This window comes from Xyrauchen texanus, chromosome 4 (assembly GCF_025860055.1).
Source record: "Xyrauchen texanus isolate HMW12.3.18 chromosome 4, RBS_HiC_50CHRs, whole genome shotgun sequence".
Lineage (NCBI taxonomy): Eukaryota > Metazoa > Chordata > Actinopteri > Cypriniformes > Catostomidae > Xyrauchen > Xyrauchen texanus.
The window spans coordinates 13,981,280-14,005,011 of NC_068279.1; the positions used below are offsets into that span (position 1 = coordinate 13,981,280).

Consider the following 23,732-nt stretch of genomic DNA (forward strand, 5'->3'; position numbering starts at 1 on the left):
GCTTATAAGCATATAATTGTAGTTATAAATATGTTTCCTTGGCAAGATTCTCATAAAACTGTTGTACCGCCATGACAGTAGTTAATCTGAGTAAATCAGAGTTTGCCCTAATAGCGCCACTTTTGGCAATGCTAAGAATGTAATGCATTGAGTTAAGAAGCCCAAACCCGGCTGGAATATATATATATATATATATATATATATATATATATATATATATATATATATATATATATTTGATATATATATATATTTGATATATATATTTTTTATTATTATAAATTACAAACCCAGGAATAAACTTGGAAGCAGACCTCTAGTTCAGACACATTTCAGAATGTGTGAATTTGAGCTTGCATAGCTGCAAGCGTTTGTGTTGTTTGCATAAAGTATGTTTCAGCCTAAACATGTATTTGATTTCCAGAGATGGAAGTATCTTTAGGGTTGGGTCTCCTTCTCCACTGAACCTAGGAGCAAACTAATCAAAGGATATTGTTTCTTTCTAGAGCAGTCTTTTTTCTTAAAGAGTGTAAATTAAGACATAGTTGTCTGCTCCTTGTGCTTCTAGGTTCAGATCCTCGTTTACAAACAGTTGAGCAGCAAGCTACCACACATCAAATGTCCAGAAACGACCTTTTGCTTGTTGATACAAATTGTATCTATTTCTTGATTGTAAAAAAAATATATATATTTCTGAGCTGTACAGTGTAACACTTATATGATAAATATATATATATATATATTTAAAAAAAAAAAAAAAGAAGCTTAGTTTTGTTTATAAAAAAGAAAAAAATGGATAAAGAAATATAATGCCATAATGTCAGTGATACCGTGTGTCACTTGAGTAGCCCATAGAGATGGCTTATTTCCTGCCAGGCAGACCACTACATACAAGGACCTCTCTCTCTCTCTCTTCTCCACTTTTCCATGACTCGATATGTAATATGGAACATGTAGATTTAAGGCATCTGTTTCTATATTATTTTGGAAAGTTAAAGTTTCTCTCAATGGAGCTAAACTTCCTTTCTGTTTGGCTTGAGGATTTAGGATGTGGATTTATATAATTTCCTCTCTCTGTTGAAGGTATAGATTCAGGAGAGACGCATTCTGTATAGTGTGTGTTCCTAATATATTTTTCTCTATGTAAATATTGCAAATAATATCAAACCTCATATATTTGCACAGTATTTGTGCATTTTGCATACCCAGACACCCTGCAATCTAAATCTACCATCTTATCAGAGCAGGATCTCTCTCAAACAGACACAAATAGACTAAACGGGTTACCATGACTACCACAGTGAGCTTAAGTGATCACATGCTATCATTAGTAATGATTTAATGTAAATGGTTGACTATTGTGTATGCACTAGTGTGAATTTATGGTAATTTATGGTAAATTCACAGCCATCACCTGTAACATAGTTTACCTTCTACAGATACATCTACAGACATGGAGGTGCCTTTGCGGGTTAATGATGAAACTTCAGTTTTTTATGGAATTTGTAGAATATTGTAAAAAAATATACTTTAACCAATAAGTGAGTTTGATTAACTTGAAGTTGACTCACAGATACACACACACACTCTCACCAGTGAAATTTGAACTCTTGTACTGAAAGATGTCCACTTAAATATGAACATACACACCTTGTAACCTGCCTTACAGTTTGAACCTCTTTTGTTTTGCTAGTCGAGCACAGACTGTACAGCATTGCACACTTTGCTTCTTGCTCGTATTGCCCATCAAGAGAAAGTGCAAATATAAATGATGATGATTCTCTGTCCTGCTTGTCATTTTGAAATTCAAGTCATTCTCAAATCAGTACATTGAATGGACTTGCTGATTTTTAGATTAAGTGTGTCAAGAATGTCCAAGAAAGAGAAGCTACAGGACAAACTAACATGCCCAAAGAAAAGAAAAAGCAATCCTAGATGGGCATTTCTCACCAAAAAGTTAGCTCAGTAGGATTTCTAAGGTCACTGGCTGTAGAGTTCATGTAATCTGTACATTTAAATGTATATTCTCAATACTGAACTATACCAGCTATAACTCACTTACACAAACACACTCTCATCAACACATTGATTCTCAGGAACTAACAGCAGTACTATTATTACAAATAATTTATGAAAGATATTATCCTTGATGTTTGCTCTTATAAAATGCTAATTGCGGCGATTTGTGCAGTAGTGTGGATAATCTTGAAAATGTGATCTTAAATTCAAGTTTTGCTGTTCATTTAACATTTTCCTCCCCTTGTATCGTGGGTTTCTTCGCGCTTTTGCAGGTTGACTGATTGGTCTTAACACTTTTGAGTCTAGTGCTGTGATGACATACAATAGTATGTTTTACTCTCTACTGAATGAAACATGTTGCGTTTGAACTTGTTTTAAATACGACAAAAACGTGAACCAAAAAAAAAGTGAAAAGGGTGGAAAAACTTTATAATGCTTTGGGTCTACGGACTCAAACAAAATGTAAGTCTCAATGACAAAAGGTGTTTGTTTCTCTCAATAAAGCCAGACTCTATTTGGTTAACTGTTATTATGCCTGTGTTCCTATTGGTTGATCGTGTATAATGCCATTAAAAAATACTCTACTGTCCACTCAAAAAAGGGAATGAATGCTTATCACATTAGTTTATTTCCATTTCACAGGGAAACAAACTATAGCAGGGTTCATTTCAGTATACGTGCATTCCCATTTGTTCCAATAGTGTAAGAAAACAGAAAGGCGCCATTACACTTCACTAATTTTCCAAAAGAGGAAAAATATAGTGAGTAAGGGATTACGACAGAGAGCAGGGGTCCATAAGGATAGATACTATTAACCAAGGACCTGAAGAGAAAGCACATGGCTATATTTTTGTCCCAAACAGAGGCATAGCACTGAGATAAAACACACAATACAATTTGTTTTTATTTTTGCACGTTTTTAAGTAAAAAAAAAGGTACTTTATATAAACCGTATATACCATTTTTTTTTTTTTTTTTCAAACAGCACCAGCATCATCAGAAATTCGTGAGATATTGGAGTTGCAAACCTGAATATTTTGAACCAGCACACTGTAGGACCTTGTCAAGACGAAGAAGCAAATTTGCAGCTTGCAACATAACTTAAGATTTTAAGGAAAGATAGACAGCTGATATTCCTCTTCTCATTAACAAACATTGAATTATAAAACAAAAACATGTTCATGTTTCGAATTATGAAACACACATCAGCATCATAATGTCAAAGAGAAAAGGACCAGAGAGGAGTTGATCTAGAAGGGCATGAGTCCAGCTTCCCCCCCCAAGTGAAATTAACGTGATCCATGTGTGTGCCTGGACAGGGTTCATAGTTCAGGAATGGAAGTTGAGAGTAACTTCAGGCTACTGAACATCAGAAGCAAGTGTTATTTGGGTACGTGTGTTAAAACAGTGTGAGTCCAGCTTTGAGTTTGCTTAGATCACTGTGAGTCCAAAGAGGTCCTTCTGATCCAGTGGGCCCTCTGCTCTGAAGTGGAACACTGTGGATGAAAACACAATTGTTTGAAAATCACATTACGAACTACAATTGACATTAACTTTAAAGTTAACTGACATCAAAATTGGAGTTTTGTGGATTTCAGTTTATGTCTGTTAGCTTCAAAGAAATAGTTCATCCAAAAATTCATACTCCCTCATAATTTATCCTAACGCCATTCCAGATGTGTATGACTTTCTTCTGCTGAACACAAGTGAACATTTTTGAAGAAAATCTCAGCTCTGTAGGTCCATACAATGCAAGTGAATGGTGATTAAAACTTTGAAGCTCCAAAAAGCACAAAAAAAAAGCAGCATAAAAGTTATCTATACAACTCCAGTGGTTTAATCGGTGTCTTCTGAAGAGGTCCAATTGATTTTGGGTGAGAGCAGACCAAAATGTAACTTCTTTTTCACTGTACATCTTGTCATTGCAGTCTCAAGGCAAGATCATAATTTCAAGATTGATTACACTTCCAAGAGCTTAAAGCATGCGCAGAGCGCTAGATGGCTATAATGTCATGGATTACCTTTATGCGTTCTTTTGAAGCTTCAAAATTTGTCACCATTAACTTGCATTGTATGGACCTACAGAGCTGAGATATGCTTCAAAAATGTTCACTTGTGTTCAGCAGAAGAAAGTCAAACACATCTGGGATGCTGTGAGTTTGAGTAAATGATTTTCATTATTGGGTGGACTAACCCTTTAAGGTCATATAGGGATGAGCACGAGTACTCGGACATGGCAGCAATGATCGATCATGAAAACGATGATCTATTGTGATCTCACATGATGTGACTTTTCACTTAATTTGAAATCCAGTGACAATTACCTGACAACTAAACACACAAGAGGGAGCTTATTTTAAATTTTGAGATTGATTACATTGTGGTTTTAGGGGTACATTGCAGCCAAACTGATACAACACTGCAATGCGATCTGTACGATAATCAAATGAGTGTAATCAACCGTGTTTTGAACATCTGTCTCTGCAAAATATGTGTTAAACAAGATTTATTATAATTTCATGTAAGAACTTTGACTCGTTAATGGATATTATTTAATAAAAGTAAATGTTTGTCACTGACAGTAAACCTCCATGCCCTACATGATGTAATGCACACCTGCATCTCGACAAAATGGGAGTTGAAGATTTCTGCACGAGTTTCAAAGTTAGATTTTCGAACATTCCCCAGTTGAAAGGTGGAAATTCAGACACTCCGGGTTGAATGGAACGCTTCATGATTCACAGTAACAACAATACAGAGCATCGCGGCTTTCCTCACAAGAGCGAACATTTGGGGACACGCACGATAATGCAAATCGGCCAAAAGTACTATTTGACACAATTGATTCTATTTTAAACCCCTCAAGGAATGTTATGAGAGATGCCACACAAGAGACTTGTGAAGATTTTTTATTGTTTTTTTACACAAAAAATTGAGAAGATCAGAAGTGAAATAGTACCTGTACATTCCTGTTCATTAATTTATCCTGCGCCGTCTAATATTTTTTCTAACTTTGAACCAGTTTCACCAGCGCAGTTGGCAGACATTGTCTCTAAAATGAACGGAGGTAGCTGCAGACTGGATGTTCTACCTACCCATCTTTTTAAAGATGTTTTTCCTACTGTGAGTTCTAGCCTAACAGCTATAATTAACAGTTCTCTAATGAACGGAGTGGTACCTAATAGTTTTAAACATGCAATTCTTCATCCCTTGTTAAAAAAACCTAACTTGGATCATACAGTATATCACAATTATAGGCCAATTTCTAAATTGTCTTTTATTTTGAAAATTTTAGAGAAAGTGGTCTATTCACAGTTATATTCATATCTGAATACTTATAATATTTTAGATATATTCCAGTCAGGCTTTAGGACCTGTCATAGTACAGAATCGGCACTGCTCAAGGTCACTAATGATGTATTATTATCGTTGGATTCTGGATCACATGTTGTTCTGGTTTTATTGGATCTGAGCGCTGCCTTCGATACAATAGATCATGAAATTCTTCTCAGTCGTCTGAAGTGTTGGGTTGGTGTCCAGGGTATAGCTCTTCAGTGGTTTGCTTCATATTTAAAAGGCATGACAGTTGCTGTGAATCTGGGAGACTTCTCTTCCACATTGGCCCCTTTAGTTTGTGGTGTCCCTCAGGAGTCGATTTTGGAACCGTTGCTGTTTTCGCTCTACATGCTTCCTTCAAGCAGTGTTTTTCGAAAGTATAGCATTTCATATCATTGCTATGCAGACGATCTCCAATTTTATTTTCCTGTGAGGCTAGATAACACCTGTTCGTTGGACAAAGTACAGGAATGTTACAGTGACATTAAACTCTGGCTATCCAGCAGCTTTCTCCAATTGAATGAGAGTAAAACTGAGGTACTGATTGTAGGCTCTCCCGTCTTATCTTGCTTTCCTGATCATTTGGGATCTTTATCCCTAAAGACTGAGAATCATGTAAAGAGTTTAGGGGTAATCATGGACTCATCACTTAACTTTAAGAAACAGATTGGTGCTGTTGTCAAAGGAAGCTTTTTTAATCTGAGATCAATTGCTAAAGTAAAGCATTTTTTATCTAGTGAGGATTTAGAAATTGTAGTTCATTCTTTTATTACATCTAAGCTTGACTACTGCAATTCTTTATATATCGGTCTCCCCCAGACTCTGCTTGTCCGCCTACAGTTAGTGCAGAATGCAGCGGCAAGGCTTTTAACGGGGGTGCGAAAGAGAGAACATATTACTCCGGTACTGCAATCCCTACATTGGCTTCCGGTCAAATTTAGGATTGATTTTAAAATTCTCTTGTTTGTTTACAAGGCATTGTCAGGCCTTGCCCGCAGTACATCAGAGATCTTATAGTTCCTTACTCTCCTTTTAGAGTTCTCAGGTCCTCCGATCAACGACTTTTAAAGGTACCTCGTTGTAATTTAAAATCAAAAGGAGATCGTGCTTTTTCCGTGATAGGTCCCAAACTTTGGAATAGTCTCCCATTCCATGTGAGATCAGCTCCATCGATTACAACTTTTAAGTCTTATTTAAAAACTTATTTATTTTCTTTAGCTTCTGAATAATGTATGTCTGTTTTTTGTTGTATGACTTTCATGTTATTATTCTGTAAAGCACTTTGGGGCAACGTCTGTTGTTTAAAAATGTGCTATATAAATAAAGTTGCTTGCTTGCTTGCTATATACACACACACACACACACACACGGCAGTGGACTCAACGTGCTGAAGCAACACATATACAGCAGGTGAGCGTTTCAAACAGCTAGACAGAGCACAGCTATATGGAACACAGTGAAGCATCTTCAACTTAAAACACATATTAAAACATAATGGTTATGGCGTCTTCTGTTATTTGAAAACAGATGGTTCAGACAGTCACTAAAAGAAATGCTTACTAAGATTACTATGGTAACCTGAAGGATGAACAGACAGACGTGCATTGGGCACATTCTTTCAGAGTTGGGCAGCAAATCGTCACATAATGATAAAATATGATGCATTTTATTTTGAATCTTTTATACATTTTGTGACAGATTATTTTATAACAGCCTATAATAATGAATAGACGAGACACTGGCACAATGCATGTTGACATGTTATTATACTGTTACAAATTACTTGAGTAATTTGTCCGAGTACTCGAGTAGACAAAATGACCAAAATGCCCATCCCTAATTTCTATGCAAGTTTACTCGACATTAATTTTTTTTATGGAAAAATTTTTTGTCTACTGAACATTTTTGGAAATATATTTGTTCAATATTTTGACAGATGAAACATAAAAAATAATTTAAACAGTAAAACCCATTGAAGAAACTCTTGTTTTTCCATCACAGCCTCTATTTCAAGTCAAAAATTTTATATGGCACTAATCTAAATTAAGTCCAGCGAAAATTGTTATAGGAAGCTTTTTACCCTCTTCCACCACCCCACTTCAAAAGGACGGTCAAGATAACTTCACAGATCATTTTTAAATAATTAATTTTAAGTGGGTTTACAAAAATACAAGCTTAACAATTTTGCTTTTAAACCCTATTAGGATTCAATTTATTATTAATTTTTACAATTTGATGTACATTATTGAACATTATTTTCTGAGGTAACTGAAAGCAGGCCACAGATGCTGTTGACAAAGCTTTAGTCATGTTTAAAGAAAAATATTTTTTTTAACTAAAATGTACATGATGTGCAAGACTCACTTCCTGTTGCCATGATGCTGGGGGAGTTGATCGAGCTCCACCTGCTGGTCGAACACAGTAAATGTCGAATGTGACTCCACCATCAAACAGGAGGGGTCCTCAGATTGTCCAGGAACCTTCCCTAGTGGATAGTGTTTCCAGGGAACCTTATCTGATGTGACAAGAAAATCAGCGTAAAGTAAATAATTAATAGAGATTTTGTATACAACAATTGGACATACTGATTTAACTGTATATGAATGACAATTAAAAAAATAATAAGAGTGCAATTCACCTGTGCACACACTCCACGCTGATCCTTTTAACGCAGAGTTTCTCTCCTGTAGAATTTCTGCGCTTAGCTTTTCCTGGAGCTCCTCTGTGGGCGGAGCCTGCAGAGATGCAGGGGTGCGGTTACAAGCGGTGGTGTCCCTATTCTGTGACGTGTCACCAACGAGCCTCTCCTGAAGGCTCTGTAAAGTGTAGACAGGCTGAGCAGGGTCTGAGGGTTCAGGGGAAGAGTTTCCATGGTAACACTGCGTGTAGATGCTGCAGAGCTGAAGCAAGTTTTGCTGTGTGTCGGTTGGGAGGGGCTTATCCATATCACTCAAAATCCTTAATAGAAATGAAGTTCATTTAATTACCTTCACCCACGCTGTGTGTAAAGTATGTCTCTTTCTTTGTGTGCATCTACTCACTGTCGTAGCAGGAATGGTGTTGCTGGACATGGTGCATTCACACATGAAGAGATGAGATTCTGCCATGGAAACTGCAATCTGTATATGAAGATTCTTTCTTTCATTATCTTCTGCCGTCTGTGAGCTTTCGATTCACCTGCAACACAGACACACAAAATGATGGACCAGAAATGTATTTGAACACTTTAAAATGTATGAGAATCACTGCAATATGACAAAATATAAAACAAAAATGGCATTTACAAACTTTTCATGCAAAATAGCTCACAAAAAGAAATTTGTAGGCTGCCTGCAAGCATTATAAATAGATATGCGGTTTCAAATTTAATTCACAATTTAATTACTTATTTCTCAGTATTTGGACACTTTCTAGGTGTCAAACTTAGTGGAAGATCTCCACAGTTACTGTATTCTGCATGGACACCTGGGTAAATTTGAGGGAAACTGACTTATTCACAACATACTTCCACTTAAATGATCCTTGAGACCAGCTGGTTGAAAACAATTAAATGCAAAAATGGCTAAGAAAAGTGAAGATGGTTCTGAGAAAAGGTCTAGCATAATTTACTGGCAGATGTCACATTGATACTTTGTTATCTATGCAATTTTATTTTATTTGAATTCATTTATTATAAATGTGGCTTAAGTGTCCAAAAGCTTACACATACAAAAACTTCATACTTTTGCTGTTGCAGAGTAAAATTTCAGAGATCCAGGAGGCAATGTAGTAAGTTCTGTGATTGGTCGGCTCATTCGAGAGCTCAGCAAAGAGTTTGTCCAGAATCAGAATAATAAAGACAGATGAATTCAGGACCTTCAACAGAGGCAACCACAACAGCAAGAACACTCGAGGAAGACATGGGGCGAAAACATCCAAAGAGTCCTCTACAGAGAGAGAAAGTGACAGGAGACAGGGAAGTTATAATTTGTAAAGAGCGAGTATCTGCTCTATAAATGCAGAATATGTGTGTGTGTGTGTGTGTGTGTGTGTGTACCTGAGGGGTCAATATTCAGAGACTGCAGTTGTTCTGCAGTGGGAATAAGAAATCCATCATGCATTAATACATCAACGAGGATGTCTCTATAACACAGACACAGAACAGATGTTAAATTTGGCCGCAATGACAGACATATGATTTAACCATGTAAAGCCTGACATAAAAGAAATCGTTAAAAAAAATGAATTAGGCTTTAAAGGTCATTATCATCCTAAGGCTCAGCAATTCATTTTTGTAGAGGACATCTATTATTTTAGTTTTTCCTAGCCCATATATGCTACAGTGATAAATCTTGGGGTATTATCAGTAGTCCCTGGGCTTTTCAGAGATACAAAATATCTGAGAGTTTGGCCATGACAACAACTCCTTGGTCTACAAATATGGATTGAAATTTAATTGAGTTCAATTCAGCATGATAAATACAATATGAATAAAATATTCTTTTTTTCAATAAACAATTTTTATCATATGTATTTTATGCACTAAACACTATATTGACATCTAAAAAAGAAAAATTGTAAACCCCACCCACGCTGTGTCTCAGGAACTTGTGGTAAAATTATATCATAATAGGTTGTGATGTCAAATAATGAGATCTTTATAAAGGCTGCATATATGAAAATACAGAAAAGTATTAGTTCACACTTTAAAATTATATGTCAGAATTTTCAAAGCTGATATTTTATTTTATATAGTGTGCATGAATGGAATCTAAAAGTTATTGAGTAATATACCTCAAAAGCCTGTTGTGTCATATTTGATACATATGGATTTCCAACATGCTTTTTCAATAAAATATTATATTTTTTTTTTACAAAGCATAAGTTGCTTATATTCAGCAAATACTAATTATAAAATATCAATAACAACATAATTACAGTCACTTTTGCTTTCTTAAAATAAGCTGGCATTTATCTCAAAATAAGAGTAATTGTTCACGCAAAACCCACCATTTTAAATAGATTGAAACCACTTTTTTTTGGCTGTTCAGCTTGAAGAGAGAGTGAAACAGGAGCTGTCAAATTTTGTGTATCATATTTGATACATTGGGCATTATAGGCTTAACATAGCAGTTTTAAAGACTTGCTCATTTATACCATTCACACACACCTGGCATCGGTGGCAAAATGTTTGATTTGTGTCAGGATCCAGCTCAGATCAGCACTGGCATCAGGCCACACAATATTCTGTCCTCCATGCTTTGCCAGCTCTTCATACGTCTGCCATAATAGCACAAATCACAGGGCATTATGATTAAACATTGATACCTCAACTAGCCATTAAAATACATAATATTAACAGCAGAAACAATTATAACCTGTTGTAATTATTGTTATATAAAATTTGGTGTGTATGCCAGATTCATAATACAATATTAAACATTCGAAAAACACAAGCACACATAATCACACTAACTATGGTCTTAAAGTCTGAAATCAACCTATAAATATATTGTTAAACTTATAGTTGACTGCACATTTAATTAAGATAGGAGAAAATACATTACCAAGAAAAAAAGTAACCTTTATTTAATCCCTGAAACAGTATTTGTTGTGCTGTGTTTTCAATTGTGTACAACAGTGGGATGCCACAACAATTCTGTACCAACCAAAAGGTTATCATCATTAACAAAACCTAAAATAAAAATGACATTGAGTTTTCAAAAAACTAAAACGAATTTATAAAAGCGCACTACATTACGAACTAAAACTAAATATAAAAATCACAAAAAATTACTTTTTAATGCAGTTTTGGGGATTTTAAATGAATGCTTTTTAAAATAATCTCTCAAGCCTGACTTCTCGGTGTATTCCATCAAAACAGAACAAGCGAGCAGACATTTGATGAACATGTAAAAACAACTAACCACACTTCACCTGCATATGTGATGTTTAGAGGCACAGAAATCTGGGGGAGGGGCTCTGGATGACACCACAACAAATCAGAATGTGGCAAAGTTGAAATATATAAATCTACTATTGTTCATTGTTGTTTGTTAGTTCATAATGCATTACCTACTGTTAAAATATACCATAACATAACTTTTAATGTTGAAAATTTAACAGCACATGTTAACATTAACCAAGATAAATTTAGCTGCAAGTGTTGTTCATATGTTACTTGTAGTCAGCAAATTTTAACAAACACAACCTTATTGTGAATGTTACAAATATTCTGTGTTATAACGGATGAAATCTAAAAAACAAAACAAAAACAAATAGCCATTAAAAATAAACAAAACGCAAAACAAATAAAAACAAAATATATACTAGTGAAATAATTAAAACTAACAACCCTGGTGATAACACAGAAAAGAGTTACACCCTTCAAGTGGTGGTTATGGGAGACTCTAAATTTAAAAAATCTCATCGCATTAGTACACACAACACAGTGTGTTTGACATTTGACACAAAAAACAGCAGAGCTGCAGCTCCTCAGTTTGGTTTTATCAGTCTAACATACACAGAACTATGCACGACCACCACCACCTTTCATATGAAGCCATAAAACAGGGCTCTCACAAACGTAAGCTCATACTGCCCTCTGGTGATGAGCGCTGGAACAATGTGAAGTTTGTTATTTAAAGGAATAGTTCACCCAAAAATGTTATTCTCTCATCAGTTACACACTCTTATGCCATCCAAGATGTGTATGGCATCATTTCATCTGCTGAACTCTAATGAATATTTTTTGAAGAATATCTCAGCTCTGTAGGGCCATAAAATGCATGTGAATAGGTGCCAACATTTAGTTGCTCCAAGAATCACATAAATCAGCATCAAATTAATCCATAAATCATCATTTGGAAGTGAATTTCTACCAAAAAAGGAATGAAGGAATGTTTCTCACTCACACCCATAGTAGTGTCTGAAGATATGGATTAAAACACTGGAGTCATATGGATTACTGTTATGCTGCCTTTATTTACTATTTGGAGTGTCAATATTTGTTCCAGATGGCCAGATGATTAGGAGCCAGATGGCGCCACAGACAGCCGACTCGGTGTTTGTGTGTGTGCACGTTGTTTTGTTTAACTCTGTTTTTTGCTGCGGTACCGGGAGCTCTTTCCCCAGAGATGAGCTCATGAACATAAGGGGTACAACTCCAGAGGACTTATTTCCTACTTTTCTTCTCCCTACACTGGAAATTTTGGACATTCTGGTCAAAGGTGCGCTCAAGAAATGCCGAAAGAGAGAGAAACGGGCTGGTGCGCTTGTGCGTCTTCGCCAGTGAGGATTACGCACACTGTTACCGGGAATATTTCTCTCTAACGTGCGTTCACTTCCCAACAAACTGGAGGAATTACAACTGCTGTTGGGGAAAAACAGGGAATTTTCTTCATCTACTGTTTTGTGCTTCACGGAGACGTAGCTTTGTGGATTAATACCGGACTCTGCGCTGCAGCTGGCAGGCTTACAAATTTACAGAGCGGACAGAGACACTGAACTTTCCGGCAAAACTAAAGGTGGAGGAATCTGTATTTACATCAACAGCGGTTGGTGCAACAATGTAACAGTGATCCAGCAGCACTGTTCTCCTGACCTGGAATCTTTCATCATAAATTGTAAGCCTTTTTATTCACCCTGTGAGTTTGCTTCATTCATTCTGGTCGGTGTTTACATCCCGCCAGCAGGCCAACGTGCAGGTCGCACAGCGTATGCTCGCCGACCAGATACTGTGTGTGGAGCGGACCAACCGGACTCTTTAGTTATTGTCCTTGGTGACTTTAACAAAGGAAACCTCACTCTTCAGTTTATTAAATGCCCGACCAGAGAGGAGAACATTCTGGATCACTATTACACCACTGTCAGGAATGCTTATCATGCCGTCCTCCGTGCTGCACTGGGAAACTCTGACCACGTCATGGTCCACCTGATTCCTGCGTACAGGCAGAAACTAAAGCTCTGCAAACCTGTAGTGAGGACATCAAGGAAGTGGACCAGTGAGGCTGTGGAGGATCTCCAGACATGTTTTGACACCACTGACTGGGATGTGTTCAGGACTGCTACAAACAGTCTAGATGAGTACACAGAGGCTGTGACGTCATATATCAGCTTCTGCGAGGACTGCTCTATTCCATCACGCACCAGGGTGAGTTACAACAATGACAAACCCTGGTTTACAGCCAAACTAAGAAGGTTAAGGTTTGATAAGGAAGAGGGCCTTCAGGAGCAGGGACAAAGACAGATTTAAAGAGGCGAAGTACAAGTTTAGCAAGGTGGTGAAAGAGGCTAAACGACTGTATTCTGAGAAGCTCCAACACCAGCTCTCAGCCAACGACTCTGCATCTGTCTGGAAAGGGCTTAGGCAGCTCACCAACTACAAGCCTAAAGCCCCACAGGCCATTAACGACCGACGCCTAGCCAACGACCTGAACAAGTTCTACTGCCGCTTTGAAAGACAAAGGGACAGTCCTGAAACCATCCCCCACGACACCTCCCAACAGCTCCAGCCACAGTGCATCACCTCTACCTCCCCCACCTCAGCAGGGGCCTGGGCACCCCCACCAATGCCAACCTTAAAGGTAACCCCCCTCCACCCCCTCAGTGACGACTCTTTCCATCCATGAGAGGGACATCAACAAACTCTTCAGGAAACAGAACCCCCGGAAAGCTGCTGGACCGGATGCTGTCTCCCCATCCAGCTTGAAGCACTGCGCTGATCAGCTGTCTCCAGTGTTCACAGACATTTTCAACACCTCACTGGAGACATGTCACGTGCCAGCCTGCTTCAAGTCTTCAACTATCATCCCTGTTCCCAAGAAGTCAAGGACCACAGGACTTAACGACTTCAGACCCGTCGCCCTGACCTCTGTGGTGATTAAGTCCTTTGAGCGCCTTGTGCTTTCTCACCTCAAAGACATCACCAACCCCCTCCTGGACCCCCTGCAGTTTGCATACAGAGCCAACAGGTCTGTAGACGATGCAGTCAACTTGGCCCTCCATTACATCCTCCAGCACCTGGACTCAGCAGGAACCTATGCCAGGATCCTGTGTGTGGATTTCAGCTCTGCCTTTAACACCATCATCCCGGCTCTGCTCCAGGAGAAGCTCTCCCAGCTAAGTGTGCCTGACTCCACCTGCAGGTGGATCACTGACTTCCTATCTGACAGGAAGCAGCATGTGAGGCTGGGGAAACACGTCTCCGACTCAGACCATTAGCACTGGATCCCCCCAGGGCTCCATTCTTTCTCCTCTCTGCTCTTCTCCCTGTACACTAACAGTTGCACCTCCAGTCACCAGTCCGTCAAGCTTCTGAAGTTTGCAGACGACACCTCCCTCATCGGACTCATCTCTGATGGTGACGAGTCCGCCTACAGGTGGGAGGTTGACCACCTGGTGCAACCAAAACAACCTTGAGCTCAAAGCTCTAAAGACAGTGGAGATGGTTGTGGACTTCAGGAAGAACTCAGCCTCACCTGCACCTGCCCCCATCACCCTCTGCGACTCCACAATTAACACTGTGGAGTCTTTCCGCTTTCTAGGAACTATCATCTCCCAGGACCTCAAGTGGGTGCTGAACATCAGTGCCCTCATCAAGAAAGCACAACAGAGGATGTACTTCCTGCGGCAGCTGAAGAAATTCAACCTGCCAAAGTCAATGATGGTGCACTTCTACACAGCCATCATCGAGACCATCCTCACATCCTCCATCACTATCTGGTACGCTGCTACTACTGCCAAGGACAAGTGCATACTGCAGCGTGTCATCTGGTCTGCAGAGAAGGTGATTGGCTGCAATCTGACGCTGCTCCAGGACCTGTACGCCTCCAGGACCCTGAAGCGTGCTGGAAAGATTGTGGCTGATCTCTCCCACCCTGGCCACAATCTCTTTGAATCACTCCCCTCTGGCAGAAGGCTGAGGTCCATCAGGACAAAAACATCATGCCACAAGAAAAGTTTCTTTCCATCCGCCACTTGCCTTATCAACAAGTCCCGGTACACACCCTGACACTCTCCACACTCCACCTCTGGCTCTACATTCCACTGTACTACTCTGCTCTCTTTTATTTTATACTTTTAATTGATACTGCGTGGACATATTTATATTGCTTATATTTTCATTCTTGTTTCATTTAGAGATTGTGTGAACGCACCTACAACACCAAAACAAATTCCTTGTATGCGTAAAAAACTTACTTGACAATAAAGCATTTTCTGATTCTGATTTGGCACCCATTCACTTGCATTGTATGGACCTACATAGCTTCTGCATATTCTTCTTAAAATCATAATTTGTGTTCTGTAGAAGGAAAATCACACACATAGACTTGTCCATCCTTGTCCAAAAAAGAAATGCAAAAATAGAGGTTACAGTGACTTACAATGAAACGTGAATGGGGCACATTTTTGGAGGGTTTAAATTTTATGTTTCATTTTAGGGTTTGTTGACATTACAACATCATGGCAATGAAGCTGTATATTTGGCTATAACTTTATACAGAAAAGGTTAACGAGCAAGATTTATCACTAAATAACGATAACACAAATATTGTTTATGAATTGTGGCTAAACATTTGAAACAGTGAGTATTTTAACATAAAAAATTGGCCCCCTTCACTTTCATTGTGGGTGCCTCACTGTAACCCAGTTTTGTGCTTTTTTTTTATAAAGGAGGGATTTTTTTTGTTTTGTTTGTGGTTTAATCAATATTATTGCATTGAACTTGTATTGAACTCAGAATATTCCTTTGATCATGGAAGATTTACCTGAAACTGTTCTTGTTCATAAGAGATGAGGAGTTCTCTGACTTTCTCTAAAAGGAATCAAAAGACAATAAATATTAAACTGCCAGCTATCTATTACTACATAACATCATTTACAGATAGAACACTGGGAATCCAAGATTATGCTTGCATTTTAAGAAATATACAATTTTGTTTATATATTAGTAATGCATTTAATTGTAAACAATTGTGCTATCATACTTTTCAGGCTTGTTGCAGTGTCTAAATGTCTCCCTCCTTTCCTTGACAGAACTTCACAAACGACTTGGTGCGAAAGACACCAGTCTTTAGTTCAAACTCACTGTGTCCCTCTATCTTTCTCTGTTTAAAGAGCAGATCTCCCTCTTGTCTTTTAGCATCCTCCTCTTCACCCTCCTCTTCTGATGAAGAGTCCCAGTCTTCAGTCAGCTGACCACCCAGCTGTCGAGACCAGTACACCTGTTGCAACCAATCCAGGACAAATCCACAACCTGAGGTACAAACGAACATAAACATGATCACATAAAAATAAATACAAACATGGCACGAAGACGTATACTGTATATAAACAGCTGAGTTTTGAAAGTCACAGATTGTGAAGGAATAGTTTCAGCCAAAAATGAATAATTTGCCATAATTTATTCATCTCCAATTCTACTGTAACTATACGATAGCTATGTGTCACACAGATCAAAATTTTAATTGCAAGTGGTTATGCTCTCTCAAATCAAATATGGCACCTATGCCGCAGGTTTGACATCATAACGTTTAATCATGAGCAGGTGTGTAATGATTCACTCATTTTCTTGATGCATCGATTATTAATCCTATTTTAATGCTTATTTTGGAATAAGGCTGTAACATAACAAAATGTGGAAAAAGCGCTGTGAATGCTTTCCGGATGCACTGTATATTGCTTTTCTCTTTCCCTTATTTGTATACGAGGCCTTGAGGAAGCTGAATGTAGTCAGAAGATATTAATATAATGCTGTAATATTTTGGATTGTTTTATTGATTTAGGTTTCTCATGCTCATGGAAATATCAGGGAATTTTTAAATTGTTTTTTCCAGGCCTAGAAAAGTCATGCAAATGAATACAATCATTACAAATTCAGATTTTGTTATTGTAAAATAAGAAATACTTTTGTAGTTATGCTCGACTATATTTTATCAGCACATTACACTCTATTTTATTCCAAGAAGACTGTATGTACGTTTTCTTTCAAGCTGCTTTTGGTGCAATAAACTTAAAAGAGGTCAGGATCTGCCTTTTTTATTTTAATATATTCCTTGAGGTTCACTTATAATATTAGTAAAGTTTCTTGCACAAAATAATAGCCATATTGGTAAATCTTTTAAAATTTTCCACCCCTATTCTGACCCTATGTCACACACACTCGGTTTTGGTGCAGCTTCTCCTTTAAGACTTGACAGTAAACGCCCACTGTTCTGATTGGTTGTCTGCTATTGACTGATCTGCTCTCTACTTGCCATCTTACTGCTCACCGCTACTGGAAGGGGCTATGGTAGTAATAATGTAAAAGAAGCATTGATGTGTTGTTGTGAAGGCGGTCAGATGCAAATGTCTACCACAGTGTGACATCACAATGTGGAGGAAGTAGAGAACAGTGAGGAAGGTGTTAGAGTGAATCTGCTCCAAGAAAATATTCTATTTTACAGAGGTATTATGATAGTGCCATTTAAGTCTACTATATATAATTCTGGATACTATGTATAATAATGCTATGGGTAAATACAATCCTAATGTCAGTTGCCATGTCTGATTTATTTCATCGGTAAATTTATTTATTTATTTATATGTTATTTCAAACAATAAGTCAAGTCAAGTCAAGTGGTTTTTATTGTCGTTTCAACCATATACAGTTAGTACAGTACACAGCAAAACGAGACAACGTTCCTCCAGGACCATGGTGCTACATAAAAACAACAAAGGACCAACACAGGACCACATGAGACAGCACAACGAAATAAAATACCTATATAAACTACCTATATATACATATATAAAGTGCACGTGCAAACATGTGCAAAAAGTACAGGACAGTACAACAAATTACTGACAATGAACAGGACAATAGACAGTGCAGCGCCGACCAGTACTCAGTAGTGCAAAAAGATGACAGTTTCTAAAAATGTAAACATAACATACTATGAGATAATGTTCTATGCACATAGCAGTTATTGAGGTAGCAGACAGTTATAAAGTGACAGTAATTAAAGTGCAACTCAGGACACGTGTGTGTGTCAAACCAGTCTCTGAGTATTGAGGAGTCTGATGGCTTGGGGGAAGAAGCTGTTACACAGTCTGGCCGTGAGGGCCCGAATGCTTCGGTACCTCTTGCCAGACATACATATAACAATGGCAGTAAGAAGCATTTTATTTTTAACAACATGATCAGTCAAATGCTCGAAAAGGAATGGGGAGAAGTCAAACTTATTTAAACCCACCCCGATCTGTTATAGTAAAAGGAAAAACAAGAACGAAAAAACACTAAAAATAGAAAAAGAAAACACAGCGTATCTTAATTACACACCATATTACCTCAGGTAAATAATTAGAATACTATCAACAATGATAATCCGAAAACCTGCACTGCCAATAAATACAAGAATACATCTGTAAGTAATACCCGCAATGACAATCAGAATATCTACAAGAAAAATAACAAGCCATATGAATACATGAGTACAACGATTTAAACCCCACACTCCTTGTAGCGTGATAAGACCTTCTGCTTATAGAATTCTTTAAACTGGTGAATACATTGGCAATGTTTAAATTCAAGCCCCAAGCTATTCCATAATTTAACCCCACATACAGACTAAAACTCCTCCTGGTGGTTTTGACCAAAGGTATAAAAAAGTTCCCATAGCTCCTCAAACTGTACGACTGCTCACTCTGTGTGAATAAGTTTTGTATATTAGCAGGTAATGAGTTATGAAATGCTTTAAATAAGAGTTGTACCGTGTTAAATTTGACAAGGTCCTGTATTTTTAATAACTTTGATTTGAGAAAAAGTGGATTTGTATGTTCGAGATATTCCGCCTTGTGTATGGTACGTATAGCCCTTTTTTGTAAGATAAGTAATGACTGTATGGAGTTATTATAATTTTTCCCCCATACTTCAACACAGTAAGTTAAATACGGTAGAATCAGGGAACAATACAGGGTACGGAGTGTATTGTTGTCAAGGAGGTGTTTAGCTTTATTTATTATTGCAAGACTTTTGGAGACTTTAGTTTTTATGTGTCTGATGTGAGTTTTCCCAAGTTAGTTTATTATCTATTGTAACTCCTAAAAATTTTATTTCAGAAACATTTTCAATTTATCCCATCTATCTCAATCATCTTTTCGGTATTTTTTATATGATTGCCAAATAAGATGGCTTTAGTTTTGTTAAAGTTTAAAGATAATTTATTAATATCCATCCATTTTGTTATATACCTTAGTTCAGTATTTAAAACATTAATAACCTTATCCAAACTGTCATCACTGTAGAAAATGTTGGTGTCATCAGCAAACAAAACACACTTAAGTCATTTTGAAACACTGAATATATCATTGATGTACAAGTTGAATAATTTAGGACCCAATATTGACCCCTGGGGGACACCACACGAAATTACACTACAGTTGGATGAGAACTCGCCCATCTGCACATATTGCATTCTGTCACTGAAGTAGCTTTTTACCCAGTTTCCAGCCACTCCTCGTATCCCATACCTTTCTAATTTCTTGAGTAGTATTGCGTGATTGATAGTGTCAAAAGGCTTTTTTCAAATCAATAAATATTCCAATGGTACATTTTTTATTGTCCAGTGCATTTGATAATTCTTCTATTGCATCAATTAAAGCCATAGATGTAGATCTTTTATTTCTGAATCCATATTGACTTTCATTAATCAATTTATGTTTTTCAATAAATTTTTCTAATCTAGTACTAAATATTTTTTCTAGAATTTTTGAGAATTGAGAATAATAAATCATTATTATTTAACTGGATAAGCATACACTTCTACTAAATATGTATTTTTGAAAATAATATTTTGATGTAATCAGAGACAATATTATTTTAGAACAATACAATTTCAATTAAAAATATTTTAAATGTATGTAATCACTGAAAGTGTGTAAGCAGCATATGTAACATATGTATTTTCAGTAAGCAGAACTATTAGCTAATATTTCCATTTGGTGTCACCATTACCCTTGGCTGATTTTTTTGTCCCAGTACATCTCTGATGGCTCATTTAGCACTTTTAAGAACAGTACTTTTACCTTAATTTTAAAGGAAATGAACTTTTTGGATATATCTTTAAAGTATAATAAAAAAAACTTTAAATCTTAACTTTTCTTGATTCAGGCTTAGTTTGAAGGATTGCCAACCAAATCGTGAGTTCAGTATCATGAACCGAACTGCATCGTGAGATAAGTGAATTGACCCTAATGATTTAGGAATCAAATCACTTTCAATCCAAAGATTCATACCCCCCAATCATGAGGCATATGAGAACCAATAGTGTTTGGCATCAATAGAATTTACATGCCATTTTCCATTTTAGAGTTTGGTGGAGGGGAAGATAATTATACATGTAGTACAGAAAGACAAAAGTAACACGTTAAAAATAAATTCTCTGAAAAAACTAAATATCTAGGTCTTACTAGAAAAAAATAAAATGATGATCCAACATGAATTTTCTTGATAAAAAAATAAAATATGATCATATCATATCAATATGGTAACATGTGCATGTAAAATGGCTAGAAATAGCATTTTAGCTTAGCGTAAAGATGACAATTTACACCAGGTTTATTTCCATTTCTTCTGCTCCAAACTTACTTCTCTGACTTCTCGTATGAATGTAACGCATAAGAAAGCAGAGACTTTTGCACTTTGCATCACATCATTTATATGTAAAAATGTTTTCCATCTGAAAGGACTAAATATTAAATGATACAAATGGCAATAAAATGCTAAGTAATCTCTTCAGTAATCAAAATACTTTTGAATGTAACTATTCTAATTACCAATTATATAAATTGTAACTGTAGTGGAATACAGTTACTTATATTTTGTATTTTAAATACGTATTCTTGTTAAATGTATTCCATTACTCCACAACCCTGACTATATCACAATTCCAGTGGGTCAGAAGTTTACATACACTAAGTTAACTGTGCATTTAAGCAGCTTGGAAAATTCCAGAAAATGATGTCAAGCCTTTAGGCAATCAGCTTCTGAATTTGCATCATGAGGAAGGAAAATGATGTGGGTATATTGAAGCAACATCTCAAGACATCAACCTGGAAGTTAAAGCTCGGTTGCAAATGGGTCTTCCAAATGGACAATGACCCAAAGCATACCTCCAATGTTGTGGCAAAATGGCTTAAGGTATTGGAGTGGCCATCACAAAGCCCTGATTTCAATTTGACAGAAAATTTGTGGGCAGAACTGAAAAAGCGTGTGCGAGCAATGATTGACTCAGCTACACCAGTTCTGTCTGGAGGACTGGGCCAAAATTCCAGCAATTTATTGTGAGAAGCTTGTGGAAGGCTACCCAAAACATTTGACCCAAGTTAAACAATTTAAAGGCAATGCTACCAAATACTAACAAAGTGTCTGTAAACTTCTGACCCACTGGGAATATGATCAAATAAATAATTCTCTCTACTATTATTCTGACGTTTTACATTCTTAAAAAAAAGTAGTGATCCTAACTGACCTAAGACAGGGAATGTTTTCTACAAATAAATGTCAGGAATTGTGAAAAATTGAGTTTAAAAGACTTTGGCTAAGGTGTATGAAACCTTCTGACTTTAACTGTAAATCCCAATCCATTTTCATTGCATTGAAAATAGTTGCTCAGACATTCTGCCTCACATCTACTTGTGTGTAAATATAGCAAATAGAACTGGGTTGGAACACGGGGGTGAGTTAATGATGACAAAATTATATCTGTTCCTTTAAACTGAATACATGATTAAAACCCTTAAAATCTCAATGTTAAACAACAAGAAGGTATGCAGCTCTTCTCTCACCTTTTCTGCACCACTTCAGAGTCGGGAGTTTGCGGTGCGTCAGATCATGCCTGAGGTTAACCACCCACTCTGGGATATTTAACTGCCAGAAAACAAATTAGTGTCAGAGCTATGGTTATGACAGCTTATTAGTGAAAAGATTACATTAACTGATAAGTTCAGACTTACATTTCTGGCTAAATGACGTAAAGGTTTAGCAACTTTTTTCTGCTGCCGTTCTGTGATGAGATTGACAAACCTGAAACAAACAATCATTCTAGTTCAGTGACTTACTAAATAATAAACTCCACTCCAGTATTTATCACACGTCTGTAAGGAAATTAGCAGGGATGAGACACATACCGGACCAGTGCCATGCCATAGAGCAGCACCAGGTCATTGGCCTCCAGCTGGCCCGTGCTGTCCAGCACCTGACACCGAACCAGGTCTGCTGTGCTCTCCACGGCCACTGGAGTGTTGTATCCGAACCTACAGCAATAGATAGTAAATCTGAAACACCACAACAACTCTGTCTAGATGACGCACCACAAGCCAGCAGCAGCTCTTTATATAACATTACTAATTGTATGTGTACTTTGACCAAACATCTTCAATATGTTATGGCCAAAGATAAGAAAAATCCTAAAAGTCTCAAATCTTTACAAATGGCAACAAGAGACGAAACAACATCAGATGTCACGTTTCATTAAAATGCATCTCATGCAATATCGAAGACATCACATCAATGTTACACTCACGACACCCTCGTACCTGCCCTTCCACGCAGAGATCCTGTGCAGCGCATGTTTCTGTAGCGCGGGGTCTCTGGAGTACAGATGCTCCAACACATGATCATACTCTGCTTTGTTCATCCAGGCCAAGACGTGACGCGTCTTTTCTACCGTTTTCTTCTTCATCTTAATACTGCAGCCTGGCCGTTCACAAAAAACAGCGTGTCAGGCCACAACTGGACGAATAAGATCGAATGTGCAAAACGAATCAGAAAGAAAAATATTAGTGGTTGATGTAATATTTGCGGTTTGCGTTCACATCCTTTTCCACGCCAACGGTACGGCAGGTTAAACGTTCCCCTGGCAAACGTGATTTTAAACAATGGTTCCGTACGGAGCAGTCTATATATATATATATATATATATATATATATATATATATATATATATATATATATATATATATATATATATTCGTATTGATATTAATAAAATCTAATTTATTATGGTTTTACACAAAGGAGTATCCATCTTTATAACTCAACCATTTTCTACATTGGTACCATTACCTTTTCAACTCTTAGGAATAGTTCACCCAAAATGATCATTCTCTCATAATTTTCTCACTCTCATGCCATCCCAGATGTGTATGACTTTTATTATTATACTGAACACAAACATAGATTTTTAGAAGAATATTTCAGGTCTGTAGGTCCTCACAATGCAAGTGAATGGGTACCAAAAATGTAGAGCTCCAAAACGCGCATAAAGGCAGCATAAAAGTAATAAATTTGACAATATTGATCTGTTTGTCATGCACACTTATCATATCGCTTCTAAAGACATGGATTAAACAACTGG

The 23,732-nt window shown here is 37.1% G+C and overlaps 1 protein-coding gene across 1 annotated transcript; it reads right to left on the minus strand.

Annotated features, from left to right (window-relative positions):
* Positions 1–258: 258 nt before the first annotated feature.
* Positions 259–23,219, minus strand: las1l (LAS1 like ribosome biogenesis factor). The gene is made up of 13 exons (XM_052125643.1): positions 22,912–23,219; positions 22,504–22,629; positions 22,330–22,399; positions 22,162–22,243; positions 16,424–16,591; positions 16,104–16,150; positions 10,505–10,614; positions 9,392–9,477; positions 9,078–9,281; positions 8,397–8,532; positions 7,994–8,313; positions 7,720–7,870; positions 259–3,515 (listed from the first exon to the last, which is right to left on the minus strand). Exons 1-13 carry the CDS (start codon positions 23,055–23,057, stop codon positions 3,419–3,421), a joined length of 1,743 nt encoding a protein of 580 aa, XP_051981603.1. The 5' UTR covers positions 23,058–23,219; the 3' UTR covers positions 259–3,418.
* Between the last annotated feature and the right edge of the window lie 513 nt (positions 23,220–23,732).

Excerpts from the sequence above, each read along its gene's own strand:
- las1l (XM_052125643.1), bottom strand. The coding sequence starts at position 23,057 with ATGAAGAAGAAAACGGTAGAAAAGACGCGTCACGTCTTGGCCTGGATG. Across the intron at positions 22,244-22,329 it reads TACGTCATTTAGCCAGAAAT|TTAAATATCCCAGAGTGGGT; the intron begins GTAAGTCTGAAC and ends GTTTTCTGGCAG. Across the intron at positions 16,592-22,161 it reads TCTGAAGTGGTGCAGAAAAG|GTTGTGGATTTGTCCTGGAT; the intron begins GTGAGAGAAGAG and ends TTTGTACCTCAG.